At 38.1% G+C, this 21,406-nt stretch overlaps 1 protein-coding gene across 12 annotated transcripts in view; it reads right to left on the bottom strand.

Moving 5' to 3' along the window:
- SOX5 (SRY-box transcription factor 5) overlaps positions 1-21,406 on the bottom strand; it is an 831,751-nt gene that overhangs the window by 124,480 nt on the left and 685,865 nt on the right. For all 12 annotated transcript variants that reach the window (XM_067559200.1, XM_067559203.1, XM_067559201.1 and 9 more), the window contains one exon: positions 1,323-1,443. In XM_067559200.1, coding sequence (XP_067415301.1) covers positions 1,323-1,443 — 121 coding nt within the window. The remainder of the gene's footprint in view (positions 1-1,322; positions 1,444-21,406) is intronic.

Below are 21,406 nucleotides of genomic sequence, written 5' to 3'. Positions count from 1 at the left end.
CAGCTGCTGAGTGAGGTGAATTGTTTTGAACAGTGATTTCTCAGTCGTGGTAACAGCCCATAGAACATTAAGATGAGGGGTGATGGTCAAAGCGAAAGGGAACATTGTTCACAGAAACCCCAATACTGGATCTATAAAGTTAGAAAAACAAAAGACTCTAAAAATGTGGGATGATAGTCCCTTTGCCAGATAGTCAGATAGCCCCTTTGCATTCAAAACTGAATAAACTGCTCCACTGGTGAGCACCGCATAACCAGAAACAATTAACGAATTCATGAGTTAGTCAATGATACAGATGGATACACTGATGCGGACATAATAAAACTAAACAGACACACTAAAGAGAGAGAATGGTAAAACAAGCAAGTCTTAGATAACAAGATAGGAAACTGATGTCAGTAGAGTTAGATAAGCACAGATGCATGAAACCAGGTTCACAGAATTGAAGCTGTAGCTAAGTCTATTTGATGAAAGGAAGATTCTTGATTTGTTTTTAACCTATATTTATTCTGATCTTGTTGACAGGAACAAGAGATCCTATGGAAGGCTTAAATAAAACTGCCAAAAATTCAGGATCCTGTAGTGACAATAAAGCTTTCAAAGATTTTAAAAAAGTACATGTTACATGGTTTTTAGTCTTAGGCTCTTGTAAAATATACTCATGCTTTGTATTAGTCCATCAAATTGAGAGGCATATGCTATCCTTGATCTTTGTACAGAACTCCCGTTGAGATGAATGTGAGTTCTGTGTGTAGAAAGAGGGTAGAATAGGCCTTTAGTTAATAAAAAGCAAGCAGGCTGCTAGAGGAAAAACATATTTCCCTACAATAGTGTTGAAATTTATTGGGCCGTTTCAAACAACTTCCCCTTTAGATGAAGAGAGGAGTATCTGTGCGTGTCGATGCACATGTTCACTGGTTTGTGTTTTGTTCTGTTGTCAAAAGTCTGAATGTTTGAATGTCAAAAGTAAATAGTGATTGTCAGTGCCCAATTTGACACACTTTAAAGAGATATTCAGAAAGGGCTGAGCACATACCCTCTGAAAATCAGGCTCCTTCAAGTTGGGCACCCAAATTCACTAGTCACTTCTGAAGTTCTTGGCCATTATATCAGTTAACAGATTTGTGGTCTTCCGGCAAATCTGTTCTTACACTATTCTGTATGTTCCTAAATCCTAAAGTTCAGCTTAGTGGGGCTGTCACCTTAAGGCAGTAGAGATGACATTTTTGATCTGGTGATTTCGTTCAGCAAAAATATGGGACAGCCTGGTTTAAAACTCTGCCCTCCGCCCACTTCCAACTGGAAAAATCTACAGAACTTACTGCATCCTGCCTTGTAGCTGAAACCAGGAGGAAGGAGGAATCCTTGCTGAGCGGCTGCTGCTAGGGTTCGTTGATCTGGAGGGAACACTGGAATCATTAATGGAGGCAGCTGACCTTGAACCTGCTGAACAGAAGAAGGAAAATCAAACCTGGAAAATATTCTGGAGAACTTGCCTGTGTAGTTGCTTATTTATTTTTGTAGCCACATCAGGCTAGAATATACTCCTTTGTTGTGAGGGGTTCCAACAGCATCAACAGTTCAGCTGTGTGTTAATTATCACACATCCCAGAACTCAATATTAATTGCATGAATTAAGTCAAACTTATATTTCATTTCAATAATTTTTCCCTGCTAGACCACAATACCTTAACAACCATGACTGCAGTTTTATCTATCTTCTCCGTGTGACAGTAAAATAGTCCACATTTTGCTGCCAGATCACAATGGTATACCTAGCACCTTTCATCCCAAATGATTCTAAATACTTTGCAAACATTAGACACAGATGTCTGTGTTGGGATGTATGCATACATGCGTACACACACGTGTACACGCATGCACAGACATTCTTGGAGATGGCCACAAACACAGTTGAAACACTTTGCTCACAAAACAGTAGGGCAGAAAATGAAGAATATTATATTGCAAGTGAAACTGAAGGGAACTTTAGGAAAGCAGAAAATTATCATCCAAATTGGAAACTGTCCACAACACAACAGCTAACACTATTCTTCTTGCAAATTTTTATGAGCAATTTTTGATTACTACAAATGCGCAGGATGTTGTTTTTCCATCTCATATAGGAGAGGAGCAAACCATTTCATAACTTAAGTCATTAGCTGAATGACTGGTTTTAACAAAAAACTATACTAATAAAAGAAACTTTGCCTTTCAGGAGGTCAATCAGTAAAGGGATGGATGACTGAGGAAACCCTTACAAGATAGGTCATCAAGATTTGCCACAGAATTGTGAAACAGAGGCATAAGAGATATAGATAAGCTGTCATAGATTAAAATTTGGTTCATGGTGTGATGTATGCAGCTTTAGGAATGGTGGTGACTGTATGTGTGGTTATTGCATCTTTACAGCCTGGGACATCCTGTAAGGCATAGCTCACAAAACCTATTGGTTAGAAATTGTTGCAGTTGGAGATTGAACTTAAGACTGAAGCTATGCTAGATGTAGCTCCAATTACTCTGTTAACTCGATTCACTTTTACTTTTAATTTATTCTTCTTGCTGCTATTCTGATGCAGTTAGTTAGAAAGACATATTTGGATTTTGGGAGAAATATAAAATGCTATTTCTTCCTCTTTACATTCAACCAGTCTGGAACTGCCTTGATTTTTTTTTTTTAAGACAAAGTAACTGTATTCTTTTAGAACAAAAATGAACAGCCGTGTGGAATTTTTGCATAGTACTCTTCTTCGGCAAGAAGCCATGGAACTTTTTTTTTAAATGGTTTCCAAGGATGAAAGTGACTTTGCCAAGCAAAGAAGCTTCAAAACAGGACTCAAAAACACTAATAGAAAGACAGATGGTTCTGCTAAGAGCTTTGCTGCCAAAAAAAAAAATGTTAAAAAAAAAAAAGGCAAAAAAATTGAATGATGTTATTGAAGCTGACTGCAAAGTTCTCTGATGACTGCAAATACTCTTGTCCCATTGCAAGTGTTAACTCTGCCTCCAGGGCTAATATAACCAAAGCACCACACACATACACAAAATTGTCATTGCCAAGCCCACAACGTAGCACAAGTCTGCACTTGATTCCAAGTGACTGCCTGAAATGCTAGCAAAACACGGCACTAAAAAATCCTCCCATTTAGGAAAACGTCTACCAGAAAAATGCCCTTTTTTTCTCTCAAAACTGGCTGTCACATTTTCTTTTTCAAATTACCCCTCCAAATTTACACCCTCCAAAGGGCCTTAGGACCCTCTGACTTTAAATGGCACAACCGCAGTTGTATAAAGAAGGCAAGAACTGCAGAGAAGTGAGGATGGTTTGCATGGATACAGAAATAACCCAGTCAAAACAATGTAATTTCCATTCCAAGCTGGAATATATGTAGCACCACTCTAATACCTGTACTTCATTTCCTCCCCAAAATAAGTGCAAATGTTATTTCATTTTAATCAGACTACTTGATACAATATAAAATGCATATATTTTGACCTACTCTTCCTTCCTATACCTCATTTAACTACCGCATTTTAACTTTCATACAGTGTATGTTTATTGTTACCTACTGTTGCTAAGATACAACTTTTTAAAGCAGTAGAGAATTCAGACCCTCCCTTTTCAGTTTTTTCTCTTGAAGGTTTTTTCTCTTTCTTTTAAGTTAATGTCTCGTTATTCACATTTGTCTAAAACAACTTGTCAGATGGTTATTTTTCGTTAAAAAATCATCTCACTGGTAACTTCTTGATACAAGATTTACAGCTCGAGTGCAACTGACTTCAAATCAGGGCTAGTTTCAGACCTTACCTTTCGTTCTATTGATGTATAATGATAACGAAAGTAAATACACATGTTTATATGTAGATAACAATTTTGAACAAGTCTATACACTTGATAGTGACTCTCTGTCCCCACCCTTCTTAGATGTAAGTTCCTCAGGGTAGGGACTGTAGGTTAAATCCTGACCGCACTGAAGTCAGTGGCAAAATTCCCATTGATCTCACTGAGCCAGTATTTCACATTCGTATGCATTTTTTTACAGCATCTAGCACAATGCAGTCCCAATCCTGAGTGGGATATCTAGGTGTGGTTGAAATATAAATATCATCACGATTTCTCATTTTATCACATGGCTTTGCAATGTACCTTATAATAATAGTACATCTTAGTGTCCTCACCACATTCCAGGTATTCAAGAACTACTATTTTATTATATGATAGATTGTACAGGCATGTGATAAACTGAAAAGCCATGTGATAAACTGCAGTTAGGCATCTTTTCCTGTCTCATCTTCACCCTGCCCATTTATTTATCTGTCCCAACACTCATTCTAATATTCCAAACCACTAAGGAACTGTAACTAGACATCTAAAAAATAATGCACCAAAAAAACTCACCAACCAGCCAGAGAAATGCATCCTTCTTCCCCCTCCATCCCCAAATGTAGAATTGCTCCATCAAAACGAACCTGATACATGTAATATCACATGGCTAGAAATGGGAGTTTTAAAACCTTTGGAAAGAAGAGTCCTAGCTTTTCAGTATGACTCATGGTACTTTTTTCTTACCCTGGAAAGTCCAGAGATATTGGATATTGAAGTTATACCCTTATAATGCAGAGAAAAACTAAGTTTTGGGGGCTATTTTTAGAGGTGCTTAATGTATATTAGTTCTATTTCTTCTCTCCTTTTGTGCACTATGCCATTGAACTGGTGATAAAGAAAGAACCTATGATGCAACAGATAATCCCAATACCATTTTCAAAAATTCTCTAAAACATACCTAAAATACTTTTATTGTAACCTATCTGAATATATAGAATATTTGTAGATCTATGTATGTATGGTAGGAAGGTTTCCTTAGTGCTCATTTAGCATGAACTGCTTAATTTACCCTTAAGTGCTTGTGTATTACAGAGTTATTAGAGTGAAGAGAATATCGTCATTTTAAAATTGGGCAGGTTGTTCAGAACTTCTGAATCATCCCCTTTTCTGCCCCCGCACTCTACATACCCTTCTTTTCAAGGTTTGTTTCGTTATTAAAATTTTGTATTTTTATGCAATGTTTCAGTATTTGCAATTCCTATAGCAGAGGACACACACACAGAGAAAAAAAATTAAAACAAATACATGAAATAACCGAAGGGGGGGAAAACCACCTCGTTTAATATAATTTATTAATTTATTTTCAAAGTTCTCTGGGTTTCCACTAAAAGGCCCCTACACCCAAAAATAAAATAAAATAAAATAAGATAAAATACGTAATACTTTTTCTTTTTCGCAATATCCTTCCCCCCCTCAAAGGAACTTAATAGGGTTATCAAAGGATATACTTGGAATATTATTGAACAGAGGATGAGAGAATATGGGCATACTGAACTATTGTATAAGCAAGACATTGGACAACAACATGGATATTTTCATGCTTGAACCTCAAACCGTTAATTTTGGGAGGAAGTTCCCCATGTTTGTAATGAAAGAAGGAAATCTGATGCCCAAAAGTTTGGATTATTAGAAGTAGTCCCTGAGGAGATGGGCTGTAGACAGAGTGTACGAGAGGCAGGAGGGGTTTGTACCACATGGTTATGCAATTTATGACACAGACACCATCTACATATTATTATTAATGCTATTAAAATTGATCCTACTGCCCAAACCAAGACAAGGTCAAATTGTGTTAGGAACTGTAAATACAGAAAGTAAAAGAGAATCACTGTCATGCAGAGCTTATAATTTAAATACACAAGATAGAATAAGAGAGGGTGAAAGAAAATATGATTATTCCTACTTTGCGGATGGGGAACTGAGGCATAAAGAGACTATAGTTATGTCTATCCTACCGCCTATGTCGACAAACCTGATGTCGCTCAGGGATGTGAATATTCCACTCGCCTGAGTGACATAACTTATACCGACATAAGCGCTAGTGTGCACAGCGCTATGTTAGTGGGAGAGCTGCTGCTGACATAGCTACTGCCACTCCTGGGGGTGGTTTTTTTATGCCGACAGGAAAGCTATCCCCCCGTTGGCACAGAGCGTCTTCACCAGACACGGTGCAGCGGCACAGCTCTATCGATACAGCGACACCGTTGTAGCACTGTACACGTAGACATGGCCTAAGGGCCAGATTTTTAAAGTTATTTACATGATTGCAGGAATTTTCAAAAATCCTGATAGGTTCCTATCTGCAGCTTTAAGCACCTAAATACCTTTAAAAATCCAGCTCTCCGCAATTTGCCCTAGTTCTCACCAGAAGACTGCTGCAGAGGTGGGAACTGAACTCAAGGTTCAATATCTCAAGTTTTAGTCCAGTATCTTAACCACAAAACTATATACTTCCTGTCTCACATATGTATAATATATACATTCATATATAGATGTGTATATGAACACACTGGGCACAATTAAAAACTCAGCATTTATTCTTTCACAGTAATTGTGATACTTTCCCTCAATTTAGGTAGGAGAGATCAAACACCTCGATTATCACAGTTACCTGGAGCAATAAATAGCTACTTTCTCCTGTTGTGCCATAGGCTTGGTCTACACTTACCTCCGCGATTCGGCAGCAGTCAACGGGAGTTAGACAAAGTACGCAAAGAATTTGTGTAACTCCCGTCGAGTTCTGTGTTTCTCTTCTGCGCACTGTCTTCACTGCAGTGCACCGATGGGAACCGCGTTCCTGTTGACGCAGTGCTACGCCACTTGCGGGGGTGGATTAATAACATTGACTTCTGGATTGACTGAGTGGATCTTCACTGACCGCTCAGTCGATCCAGATAAGTCAATCTGATGGCGACGACTTTGCCGCCGTCAGCGTAGACATAGTCATATACATTTAGACTGCATGCTCTTCAAGACAGGGATCATGTCTCTTTTTTATGTTCAATCAAATGCCTTGCACATTGGGTCACTATATAAATAATTACATGCAAAAGCTACATTAAAAGAAGATTAAGGTATAAAAGTTAAACGTTCAGAAGTTAGGAAATACCAGAACTGAGGTTGCCTGTGCAACCTTAATTTGGACCCCTTGTGCATATTCATTATGGTACAGTCTTTAATTATATGATCACATATTATTTTTTTCCCACAGGACACTTGCCTCATTTAGCTGGCTCATAATATTTCTCAAGTAATATCTGACCATACTTCTTTTCTACAAATCTAGATATACATATGTACAAATCTAGATATGCATATGTGCATACATACGTGATATTATTTTTTCATTCTTATATATACTTACACTAATTTTATTCTCACAATTGTCCATTAAATCTTTACTGATATAGACTTTTCTTCTTTCCAAGGTTTATATTTTATTACATTTTCTGGCAACCATATACTTTATATTTAGAATTTGAGTCTGCTACTCCAAATCCCATTAAGTACCACCTTACTTAGCAAGTGGTCCCAATGTTTTCAATAGTATTACTTGTGGAGTAAGGTACTACTCAATATGAGTAAGGATGACAGATTTGGGTCTTGAAGCAGGAGTTTATCTTTTACAGACAGATAAAATGCTAAACAATAGTTCATTACTTTAGTCTCTCACAAGTTCTTGCTCATAGAAATACCATTCTAGAGTTCTACAAACATCTTTCTTTAAATTATTTCTTATTTTACTATGTCTTTTTTATACAGAAGTGTGGCTAACTTGTTTTTTTCTTGTGATGTAGCCATAAAGTATATCAGTGAAATTCAAATATTACTTCCTCAGAGTACTAGATACACTTGAATTGCCTCTTTAACTTCAGATTGTGTACAGATCCATTTCTTATGCAATGCTGGTTCAAGAGTTAAACATATTTTTAATTTGATATGTAAACTGAAAATGACCATAAAGATGACATAAATATGAAAATTTGTTTTCAGGAGCTAAGTATTTAATGTATTAGGACTCAATGTTCCAAAAAAGCTTACTACTGGTGAAATATTTACTACTGTGAATAGTCCCATTGGTTTTATGGGAGTATTCATGATGGAAAACACTCTACCTGGCATTTTAAAGATTGGTCCTTTAAACGGGGAATATATTGGCTACCCCTACCCCCAACCATATCTATCTTAAGCAGAAATAAAAATGCATTTCCTCTTACAACTACAATCTGTAGTCTTCCCTTACCATTTATTTGGCAGTACTTCTAAAATAAGACAGTGAAATGTTCTCCTGACCTGACCCTACATCGTTCCTCTCAGCCCCCAAATCCACGCATGGAAGGGAATCTCCATCTGTGAAAAGATGACTTGGCTACCTCTGCAGCAACATCCTCACCATCTTATCTATTCTGAGGAGGCCTCTCCATGTGGTCTGGGTTCCACGCTGGGATGAGAATACAAACATGGAGAAGAGACAAAGGGCTGTGGGGACATGCAAATTTGTGGAGTTTGGGCCACACATGTATTTCCTGCTCCTCTCCCCCCATACACGTAGGTCTCTGGAGTTCTGCAAGCTTGTGAATGAGGAGCTTCAGCCTTTGCCACAGAGAGGCAAATTCCCCAGCTCCTAGGCAAGATGATGTGGTAGATCTCTGAAAGGGGATCTTGTGGAGAGATGTCTTCTTCCAAATCTACCGCGAGTTCTTCAGCACGGAATGATGTGGGTCCTAAATGGTATTCTTTCCTTTGTGGCATTAGAGTCTTACTTAAATATATGGCAGCACTTATTACAATTCACCCTCCCCAAATATCACTAGAGTCATTCAACGTTCTCGCCTCCCTGTTACAACTGCTCGCTAGTAATGCTACCTTTCATAGGAAAATATATTCTTATGTTGCCGCTGATCAAGACAAATAAATAGGGCCATTTGGGGAGGGAAAAAAAATAGACACACCTTTGTAATGCCTCCAGAATAAGAGAGCTTTTTTGGAGCGATAATGTGGAAAAATGATTAGCTTGCTGAAAAATGGGAATTATCCCCAACAGGCAATAGCTGGAACGCATGTGCCCTGGCACATAGAAAACATGGCAAACAAATCTTCAGAAAGACAGTGCAAAACAAGTAATGTTTCAAAGACTTACAGAAACGGTGACCATGTAAAAAAGTGAACTGGACCAACTCCAGAAGCCCTAGAGCTCTGTACAATCCTGTGGGAGATCCTTGTTTCATTCCTTGTATCCATCTCAGCAAAGTTTTTGAGTACTATAAAAGTGAGCACATGCTCAGTCCCTTAATTGAGGGTGTGTGTGTGTGTGTGTAGGAAGTGTGCCTTGCATTGCCAAACAGCAGCCCCTCTAGCCAGCTACAGAGCAGTGAAATGCTCCAAAAAAGGAGCCACTGACCCATATTACTCATTTAGAAGGATAAGATGGAGTGGTATAAAACAGGGGGGGGAGGTGTGAAGCTGGGAAAAATAGACTATGATAGGGACACAAAGGACCACCACACACAGCTCACTGTTTCCTAGAAGGATGCAAAATGAAAGGAGATTTAGCATGCAAGGAACTTTTCTTGGCTAGTTCCAAAAGAACAACTGAAGAAGGAGTGAATTTATTTATGCTGGTTTATATAACATAAAAAAAGTGCAGCGCCTCTTCTCTTACATTTGATGTGGTAAATGGAAAATATACAGCAGCAGGGAAAACAATAACACAACTTTATTTCATCTTGGATGATCTAGGGCAAGCCATTCAGATAACATGAAAGTTATCTAAAGAGACAATTCTGCCACAGGGGCAACATAGTCACTTCTCCACTCAGGGGAAAAAATGTCCAAAGCAAAGAAAAATAAATTGGCCTTTATTCCAATATGCAGCTGTTTTAAATCAATGCTTTAGCTCTTTCACATGAGGAGTTCATGCAGGATTAGTTGCTGCAGATTCTCTGGGCCCCCTTCCAGTGGGAGAGATTCCCGAGGAGGAACAGAACTTTCAGAAAGGGCTTCTGTACTCAGATGACTGCCTGGTAGCCGTGGCAGAGGACTGAAGTGCATATTCAAAAAGCCCTTGCTAATTAGGACACGGCTCGGGAGCAGGGCTCTTCCCTCCATGTAGGAGAAAGGGATCCATCATTCGGTTGACTGAGCCATTTGCTGAATGGGGATTGGGTGGGGACAAGACAGGCTCTTTGCAACACAATGTCTAGTGTTTGGGCCATTCCATTTCTCATTTTGTTGGGTTTAAAATTCATAAGAATACTGTTTTTCCCATGCTATATTTCAATGTTTTCATGTGGTAGCATGCTCCAGAGCCCCCTACAGTTGTGCTTATGTTACAATAGTTGTCTCAGAAGTACAACTGAGAGCCATCACTTGTCACAGGGTTGCCACAAACTTGTGAATCTCAAAGCTATTATTCCATTATTTAACACTGTGTATATCCCTCTCTTTGTGTATACACTGATAAGAGCAACTTGCTCCCAAATGTAGTCATAATACAACAAGAATTAATGTGCAATGTGACTCCCTTGGAAGTGGAAAATATATGATCTAATAACTGATGATGTCTCACAGCCTAGCATGGAGTTCACAATTTCCAGATGCTTGTTTAATGCTCTGCCCGATAAGCTCTGGACCAAGGGTGAGTACTCTAGCAGTAAGCCACTCAATGACCCATTTGTCAATGAAAAGAAAGCAGGTGTAAGATTTCCTGATGTGTTAGAAAGGACATCATGTAGGATAATTTCTGGAGCTGCAAACGTGGGCTATTTTCTATGATTGGCTGATCTATTAAATACTGTGTCAATTATTACAATGATGAAGGGCGGAGGGGCTATAAATGCCTTACAGAATCATTGATGACAAAGTAGATTTTCCTCTGTTGTTCATATTAGTCTCTTAGAAGCTTTATATGTATTCTTTTTTCCCCTGTTGATTTTGTCACTGCATCTACAAACACAGAAAGACCCCAGTGTTTTAAATAAAGCTAAAACTAACATGGCCTCTTTGGTTTTAAAATAACTTCTTCAACTTATATTGTGCTTACATTTTACTAGGTCATATCTATTTGCACAAAAATATTATGGCTTGATGTCATAACAGCTCTGGGAACAGGGTTTGTTAAGGTAACTGCTGCCACAGAGGCAGTTGGAGGAGCATATATGATTGCTTTTGTGGGATCTGTGATAAATGGCAATTTTTTTTTTTTTTAATTTCTTAGGGATGGAGTGATAGGTATTAAAAACAAAGACAATATTTAGACTCTGGGATTTTTCTGATCACAGTATAACTGCTTTAATGCATTCAGGGTTGGAGCCTGAAATCCCGCATATTAATGGTTTATGGTTACACCCAAATCAAGTATGGGATCAACCATGCCTAGAAGCAAGGCCTAGCAGTGGGGACCACATGGAGCCGTACTGCTCTAAAAGAGCACCTGGAGGTATTGTGCGGTGTGGTACCGGCATGTGGCTGACAAGCTTTGCTAGCCAAGAGAGGTGACTCGTCCCAGCTTTCTCTTCACCCGTTCTGAAGTGGCCTTGGATTCAAATTAGCACAAGGACTGCAGCTGCGACTGGTGCTTATGAAAAGGATGCAAAAAAGGGACAGCTCCTTTCTTGTGGATGCAGACAGGGGCTGGCTATAACCATGCCTTGGATGACATGAGTGTATCCTCAGTAATATATTGTGTCTGTACTAATTAAGGGCTCAGTCCCACAAAGACCTATTGATTTCAATGTGTCTACTTATGGACTTAAAGCTAAGCATGTGCAGGGTCAGGGAGTAAAACTATGTTGAGTGTCACAGAATTCTACTGGTTTCCTTAATGTATTTACAGTGGTCAGCTCTATACAAATCATAGCATTTTACAAGAGACAGAAAGCTGCAGGAAAAGGGTCATTATCATTAACCAGGACAAGAAAGACTGGTGGAAAAACACAAAATACATTTTTAGGTTTTTTTCTGTGAACTCAAATGGAGACTTCTATATTAAAAGTAAAAGATTATGGTTTTCTCCCCGAATGCTAGTTTTTTCCACACTTGCATATTAAGCTGAATTTATTAAACCTCTCAGCAAATAATAATTTTTGCATAGTTATTGCCATAAAATGTACCTGGTCAGCTGTTATAAATATGTCTCTCTCCTCCCTTGTCCTCCCTAGCCCCCCGCCCCAAATAGGAGGCACTGTGCCAGTAGGGAAGACATTGGATTTTAAAATTGCTATAGAGGAAGAGGAATAGCAGAGTGTTAGGGGTTGATACAGGGGTAAAATCCAGAGCCAAACCCAAAAGTCAGGAATATATCAGTGTCTATGGATTAGATTATGAGACAGTGATCTGCCTGGAGTATGCAGCACCATGCTGTTGAGCTGTCTGTGAAGCAATCTAGGAGGAAGACTGTGGCTCAGACAATTACAGTCTCTTTCCTCCAGCTTCACCCACTGCATCAAGAAAGGAGAACATTGGAATGTAAATGGGAGTTAAATGCAAAGTAAACTGGAGAGTGGCATATGGGAGTTGATGGGGTTGGTATCAAGTCTCTGTCCATTCCCCCTACAATTCCACCTCCTCTTGCCCACCTCAGCTGGTGGTGGGAGCTACAGTTTTTTTCCACTTTGGTACTGCTACCTAACTTACACTCCTATGTCCCTTACTCCCCTTTATGCCCCCATGTCACAGTTCTATTTGAAATAATTTGAAATATTTCTTTTCCCGTAACACTGGATATTTAAAAAACCCTGTTTACATAGTCTGTTCACAGAAGCAGACCATTAAAACTTTGTCTTACAAAAAATTATTTCTTCTTTGTATGCCAATAACTTTAATATAATTTCAAAGACTGTTATTTTAGTTGGGGACTTCTTCTTTCTGCATTTCTGAATAGTAATAATGCAATTTGATCTTTCAAATAAAATCCTGCGATTTCAAAATGTATTTTTCTTTCAGTATCTCTCTGACAAGTGGGGTATCGTTAAGATTGCCATGTTTGTTTTAATTAATGTGTAGGCGGTGGGCAAGAATTAGAGGTTATTTAATATCATGTTGTGGGCAGCAATTCAAAACCTGTGTAGTATCTGAATGCTGCAATGGCATAAACAAACACAAATGTCTAATCAAAGTCACTCACTTAAAATTAAATCTATCTATCTACCTAGAGATAATATTTTGGTTAAGGACACAGAATACAAGTTAATCTTATATTAAAAGTCTGTACTGTCTCCTGATGTCTTTAAATGGAAAATTTATGGGGAATAGTTGATAAAATGGTGTACAGCCAATCTAACACAGCACAAAGAAATAAACATTCTTTATGGGCTAATGAGGGTAGACTTTACGGAACTGGGGTCTGCTCAGAAAATCTTAGACTTAAATCCACTGATCAAACCCTGCTCCATATGCCCCCGCTATATTATTAAATCATATACACGTTTCAGCGTGTGGCTAGCTTGCACTGACATCGGTTTCAGGGCTTTAGTTGTTACAGTAGCTTAAAGTACTTTTTTCCTGAAGATGATTTTTTATTATTATTTTATACTGAGTTTTAATGCTTCTGCATGATCTTAAAAACCTTGCTCTTAAATAAGATGGACAAATGGCCAGGAAAATGAAGACCAAATGTTACTGAAAATCTCTGTGGAAAACACATTTCTAGTGCTGGATAGCCTCTAATTATGGCCCAGGGAAATGCACAATAAAACCTCTTTTCAGTCTTTCAGCTATTCAGGCTTGAGTCTGACTGTCCCCTCTGCCAGTGGGACTGTTCTTTAACAGAGTTTATTTTCACCATTGACAATTCAATTTTAAAAGTAAAATAGAATTAAGTTGCAGAAGAAAGGCAAAGTATGTGACAACTCTTCTACTCAAATCCGCATACTGATGTTTTCTCTGATATCATAAACCCTCTCACAGGAGAATGCTTATGAGAAATTATATTTGGTGCCACATTTTTAAATGAGCCTCTACCCAGCCTCTAATTTTATGCCTACAATTTCTGATAGCAAATAAATTGGAGGCATGGTTAATTGCAGATGCAAGTGCTAGAGTTTAGCTATCTAACTACCTGATTTCTGAGCTCAGTCAGGTAGCCAGCCATCCAAATCCTATATTAAATCCATTTAATTGCAGGAACAAAATTAGCAACTGTCCTTAAACATTTGCCCAACATTATTTTTGACAACCTCCTCCTCTTCTTTTAAGATTGGCAGCATGAGGACAAGCAACAGTAGAACAAAAGCACAAAGCAAAAGACTAACAGTGGACTTCCCTTGGAACTTCTAAGTTTGGCCAGCACGTTGGGAGAAGGAAATTATCTACCTAACAAGGGGGCCTGTCATCATAAATCAATTTTTAATTTTACTGGTGGATTCGGGCAATCAAATAAACATTTGCTGCCTGCCTCCCTCACATACTTCTCTTTGAATTGGCTCCGTCCAGGATCTAGTTAAGTGTGGGAGTGCATCCCACCTTACAACTCCCAGACAATATCTGATTGGTATGCAGTGGGGGAAAAACACAAGTGCATACACAAAATAAAATAAAATATGCTCATAATATACATGATATAGGATCACACAAGAGGGAAAAAGGCATAATGAAAATGAATAATCTTTGGTTACTTTCTTCTGAAACTGAAGTAGTTTTTGAATGTACAATCATTTTTCCAGTTTGCCTGCCTTAAATATACACATACTCTATTTTTAGTTCAATGTCTAAGCCACTATAGGTATTAGAGAACAATTTACATGTGATTTGCATTTTTTTTTCCTGTGCCTGTGGTTTTGGTAAGTCTTCCAAATCTAATGACTGTTCCTTTGGCCAGCAACATAAATGCTGTAATCATACAATTATTGTGCAGGGAACAGTTTAATTCAGCATTTTGTTCTCAACCACAGAACAATTACTCAACAATTTTGGTTAACCATACTAGCTCACTGCTTGGAGAGGAAGCAGAATATTCACAAGATCTAATGTCTAACATAAAGTCAGTTACTAGATTCTTATCTGTTACAACTTCCCAGGACCACTCAGCTGCTTGGGGTACTTCCACATACGCTCAGCTAATGAATATGTATTTTAGCAGCTTGCTTTATTGGTTTATTCACCTGTATCTGTTGAATGCTTTTAATTATGTATTTGCATACTAAGGAGAAAGCTGGTTGTGTATGTATGTGTGTGTGTGTGTGGAAGAGGCGGGTATTTGAGCACTGCAAAAATCTCTACTTCTGAAAATACTAAAATAATGCTTCCCTCTATTCTAAGCATAAACCAAGGACATTCAGAATTTACACTTAAGAACTGGTCTTAAGCCACTCTGTTTGTCTTAGGTAATGAAAGGAGCTCTTGAAACAGCTCTCTAACCTGACATTATCCCTAACACTGAAAACACTGAAATGCCTTTGGACACAAGAAGCACCTTTGGACTAAAGACAAAGCTTTTGTTTAAATCGGAAGTTTCTCAGGGGCAGATGTCTGTTTTTCTCAGGGGCAGATGCACTGGTGTTTATGGCCACTTGTGCAAATGAGTGATTTCACTCAGGTGAGGAACCCCAATGCTTTCTGTAGGACTTCTGATGTGTGTAAAGTTACTCAACTTCTGTGATTATTTACAAGATTGTAAATCTTGGGCTTGATTGGCAAGATTGGGCTTGATTTTTTTTTCCTATAGGCATTAATATTTGACACACTCTGATTCTCATCTTCATCTAATTTCACTTCAATTGGAACAGGACTGGGCTCGTTATTGGTTAGCTTTTACTAAATATCAGGACCCTTAGGTATCTTCTGCTCCAAATTTAAGTTTTAAAAATATTTTACATGAATGAAATTGTATTTTTCCCCAGTGAAAATAATGTATTTATATTGAAATGTTCCTGTGCAGAACTGTGAATCCAAACTCCACCACTTTGGTAATACTGGTGAACTAGAAAGTGAAATAGATTATAAACACTAAGTGGAACTGACTCAGTTTAGTTTCATCATCCAAGGAAACACAAGAAGAAAACAAACACTAAAAATAGTGTGAAAAAAATCATTAAAAATAATAATTCCATTTGCAAACCTCTGTCAGTTTTTAAGTAATGTTCAACTTAGAAGAGTGACTTTTAAATAATGGCTCTTTATCACTTCACAGATCTGCTCCCTGTATTGAGAGTCAGATCTGCTGATTTAATGAAAAAGATAAGATTTACTGTTTTCACTCCTGTTAGCTGTGCAGAGCCAACATAGTTAACAGCGTACTAAGTAGATTCTATGACTTCTTGCGTGTCACCAGAATTGGTCAGTTGGAATGGAGTTCCATTTAGTTTCATCTGCCTGACCCCATAACACAGCACAGCCATCACTAACAATAATGAGATTGCACAGGTGTCATCGAGGACAGAATTTGGCCTTTATAAGCTTTGTGTAAATGCGTGGCTCTACTGAAGTCGAGCTGACATCAGTGGTACCATGATTTCACACTTCGTTTTTAATTCTTTTTAGAAGTGCCTGACAGAAACAATGCATTTTAATTCTAGGATCTCAAGTTGAGTTTGTAGGACTAGCAGTTAAAAGGAAACATCTTATTTGTAAACTGTGTTACTTAAGAGACAACAACCTAGAACTCCATGATGCCATATTCACAGTGTCAGTTGTCAGAACTGAACCACACATTAATAAATCTAAGGCATAAAGAGAAACATAGATCATTTAAAAATCTAGCTGCATATTTAATACCAACAGTGCCACTTTAAAATAAAAAAAGGAAAAAATGACAGAAAATATATGGAAACTGAAAAGACAGCATCAACCCAAATGTGGGCGGACGTGCGGGAGGGAAGAGAGGGTAACAAAAGTAAAATGTAAGTAACTTTCTGCTGCTACTACTGCAAAAGAACTCAGTGATGAAACTGTGATGAAACGTATTCATGTTAGCTTAGACCACTTAATGAATCTATAATCATCTTCATGGTGCACATGTGTGTTTGGTGTCACCATTCAAATTGAAGATTAACCCCCAAAATGGAATTTGCACTGGGGAAAAACAGACAAATGCAAAATTTATACTGTGCATAAAAGGATCATTTTACATGTTCTAAGGTGCTTGATTTCAATGGTGCACAGCAATTCTTCTTATTACTTACTTATATTATGCATTTATTTATCATGTGCTTATCTTTTGAAAATCAGATACCATTGATGCATACTGTACACTGGGTGACAAGATGAAGCTTTGAGCGTCCACTGGTTTGTATGTGGACTAAGATCATAACGGTTTTAGCAGCATATCTCAGTATCATGTCAAACTCTGGGTTATCCAGCAAATTAAGTTTCTGAATGTGAATTACAATACCTTAGGTAGGAACTGGTTATGGAATTCCAGTTCTTTCCTTGTCCCAAACTGTTGTTTAGCGTTGTTGTGCCCTGTTAAAACTGTTGCTGTGCCAAAATCCAAACCCAGAGATGGGCACAACATCAGCGGTTGGTGAAGCGATTCCAGTATTTGTAAAAATTTGCAATGCACTTTGAAGTCCTTCTCCATAAACAATGGTATGATGCAAACGCAAGAAATTTACTGTTAGTTAGCGTCAAAGGATCATGTACATGAATCCCATGTTGAAATGTTCCTTTAGCAGAGAAAAAAGCAGGTCTCAACAGTGACTATGCTACTAGCCAGCTCCAGAAAGAAATTCATCCTTAGGCTGAGCAATAACTTATCGTCTGAATTTTGGGGGTTGTTGCTGTTTGTCATTTGTGTTTTTTGGTTTACTTCCATGTAGGAGCTTCTTCTTCATTTATGGGTTGCGCCTTTACCTTTTAAAAATGTACTTTAATAAAAAAATCCAAACGGTTCAGAACTGTGTCTGTGGCCAGAAGTCTTTGTATCTATAGCAAATGCTATATTTAATTAAGGTTAATGTGCAGTTCACACATAAACACCCAGTCTATAGGAAGCATATGACAAAACTGTTTGATAAAAGATTTTATCAACATGAGCTTGAGATGGTCACAATATTCATGACTGGCAAATTTACAAGTGAGTTATTCAAGTCATCCCAAACTAATGCCAATAAAACCTTTACGCGTATCACAATATCATGTATTTTAGGTGCCATAAACATAAAACTATTTTAGGAATGTTTTCAAGAATTTTTAAATATGTATTGGGACTATTTTCTTGGGTCTCCCTGCCCGTAAAGCTAGGGTTGTACTTACCAATTCTCATTTTTTTTAAAAAGAGACCGTAAACTGTGTCTAAATACATGAAGTTGTATTACAAATCAGTGGTTTTTAAATAGGCCCAGTTCTCATTTACACTAAGGGCCCCTTTCCACCACTGATTTTCTACAGAACTTTACGTAGTTTCCACCAACTTAAAGGCACCTTTACATTCTGGCTATGGCTGTCTGAAGCTGATGAGGGATTTAGGACGTTAAAATAAGTCCTAAGGAGATGAATTAATAAGCAGAGGGCAGGTGATGAGTCCAAAGGTGAGTGATAAAATACATTTACAGCCTTTCTAAATAATCACGATATATAATATTATACATTTAAAATACATACTCACATATGTATGATCTGACCTTGAGAGGTGTTGAGTACCCACAACTTCCACTGACTTCAGGGTCCATGATCTCTAACTAGACTAGACTAGACTAATCAGAACATTTCACTAAAAGCCAATAAGTTTTCTCATCTATTCAGCTGCCTTATTTTATTTTTTCTACACAGTAAGAATCTCAAAGGGGAGGAAACTGCCTATTTAGAATAGAAAAAAGAACGTAGAAAGTAGATAAATAGAGCCAGATCTTCAGCTGGCGTAAATCGAACATAGCTTCATTGACTTCAGTGGAGCTATGCCAGTTTACACCAGCTGAGGATCTGGCCCCAAGTCTTTATTTCCAGAAGCTTTTACATTAGAAACAAGTGTTTGGGATCTAGGTAAATGGGGTCCTCGTAGACAGGTAGTCTTCATAAAATAAGAAATCTGTGTTACATCTAAAGTATTGTGCTACACAAGACCACAGCAAACACAATTTGGGGCTTCAGGGGCTAAGTGGCACCAGTTAAGAGTTTTGCAAAGGATGACTGCATTAAACAATCTTGCAACTACATTATAGGCCCTTAACATTGTTTTCATATTCTTGGCATTCATGGAAATGAAGCAATAGTAATATTATAGAACTACAAGCAGGTGTGTGTGTGCGCGCGCGCGCGTGCGTGCATGTTTTCATGGCCATTATTAATGAAAAACAGCTGTACTACTTCAGCCAAATAATTTGAATAAAACAATCAAGGAGCTCTTTGGCACCTGAAATGATATGATTTGCGACATAAATTGCTGACTTACTGAGTGGCAACGAAACCTGTAATGGGTATGTGATCATATTAGTAACATTTTAATAATCTGTAACAAATTAGTAATCACAAATATGTTTAACATGGGGAAGGGAATGAAAGACCATCTAAAACCTTCACATATGACAGCTTTCCCTCAAAAAGAAAAGGATTTATTAGCTATTAAAAACCAAAAAAAAATGTCAAGAAGTTTATTCATTAGAATGCAATCCATTTTAAACAAATCAGGTCCCTTTTAAGAGTAAAAGTCAGTGCCGCAAGCCCTGAGCCTGTTTATCAAGATGACTCATTCATTCATGGGAAGCATGGGTTGTATGGCTGGCTTATGGTAGCACTCCAAATTAGTACTCACACAATGGAGAGCTTATACAATTGCAGTAGTCCATATCCAGTAAAACTGCCTTAGTGCCTAGAATAATGGGCCTTGCTAAGTCTCTAACAGTTCAGTAAGAACCTCTAAACAGCTGCACATCACACATGACCTGTGCCATCTCTACAATGCCTATTAACCATGAAAGGAAGCTTTGGGAACTATTTCCTCTGCACCCTCATCATTGGACAGCATCAATCCCCTTGCTTTTCACAGAACAAGGGGATTTTTTCCACTCTTTCTTCTTCTCCTCCCCCTTCCCCCTCTCCCCCACCCAAATCAGCCCTCCACTGATCATCCTTCACATTTTAGCCTCTGCCCTAGAATACTCTGGACAATAGTATTGGTTCCATCTGTGCTCTCCATTAAATCCTTCTAATCCTTCTAAGAACAGCTGGACATTCAGATTCCACACACAGAAACTCTTTCTGTGGAACCGTTGGGCTACAATTACGCTGAGGCTGCGCTTATTTCCAGTTCTTGTCTGCAAATGTCTTTTATGGGGTCCTCTAGGGCTGCAACGTAGAATGTCCTGACTTAACAAATTTAACAATACACTGAGACAGAGCCAGTCTCAGATTATAATGCGATGGTTAGTCATCTCCAATGCCAAGCAGCACTTAGAAGATTTTTTTTTTTTAGGCAAATGACAACATTAATGACAAGCTTCAAACTCTCACTATGACATTAAATAATCATGAAGTAGCATCTACAGTTAATCAAATGGTTTCAATATACTTTATTACATTGCAAGCACTGCAACCCTTCCATTTTGCTTATAAGCTTTTTTAAAAGAGTGATACAGTAGTAGCTTGTCACTCTCGTGGCCCTGAATAAATTCAAGGGAATGATCTGACCATGTTCAATCAAAGCAGGAAGTGGCAAAGTGAGAGGGAAGGACCATTTATTCAAATGGGTAGATTGGCCTGTGTGTCTGCATACTTGGCTGTTCTCAGAGGAGCAGCTCATTTCCTTCTATTACCCAACCTCTGGGCTGGTCCCCCAGGACATTTTCCCTGCTCCCCAGACAAATACTAATGTGCACTTGTTCAGCAAAAATAATACACCCAATTCAAACAATTTCTGTTAGCAATCCATGAGGATAGTTTAAAATGAGTAATTAATGAGTACTACAGATAACTTGTAGCGTTCACAGGGCATCTAATGTTTTATAATGTGTGTATATACATATATAAACACAGAATACAGACAGACACACATACACAGAGTACCCAAACAGATGCACACACAGAAGTGTCTGCATAATTGCATACATGTAACAAATCCCAAACCTGATGATGATTTCCATGTGAAAATTTAACACAGTATACAAACTGCATTTATCATGCACCAGTGACAATTTCACTTGCATTCTGCACATTAATCCATCTTTACTATTCCAAATCTCTGAGCAGCTTCAAAGAGCCGCTGTTTTTAAAAACAGCAACTTGATATGCCTTTTTCTTCCCATCTTTTGCCCTAAAACTACAGTGATTCGAGCTGCAGGGCAGGCAGTATTCAGTCCTAGACCAGTGGCAGTTATATGGTTTGATATTTTGAGACCCAGGAGGGCTAGAAATAAGAGGTTTTTTATCAATAGAAGGGAAGAGTCATAATTGCAAGTGCAACACACAACACCTGCGTATAGCCCTGATCCATCCCAAAACACTGAAATTCTATCGTAACAATTATGGAAAAGCTTTTTTAGGTAATTTTCAGAAGTTTACTGGACTCATGGTATTAAGTAGCCTGGCTTTACACACAGAGGGATACAAAAAATACACAGCCATAAAAACAAAAACAAAAACTCTCCAAAA

The sequence above is a fragment of the Emydura macquarii genome, unplaced genomic scaffold (genome assembly GCF_026122565.2).
Source record: "Emydura macquarii macquarii isolate MOO-44397 ecotype Brisbane River unplaced genomic scaffold, CSIRO-AGI_Emac_v2 contig_2205, whole genome shotgun sequence".
In the NCBI taxonomy this organism is placed as follows: Eukaryota; Metazoa; Chordata; order Testudines; family Chelidae; genus Emydura; species Emydura macquarii.
This window is presented reverse-complemented; position numbering and strand designations above follow the sequence as displayed.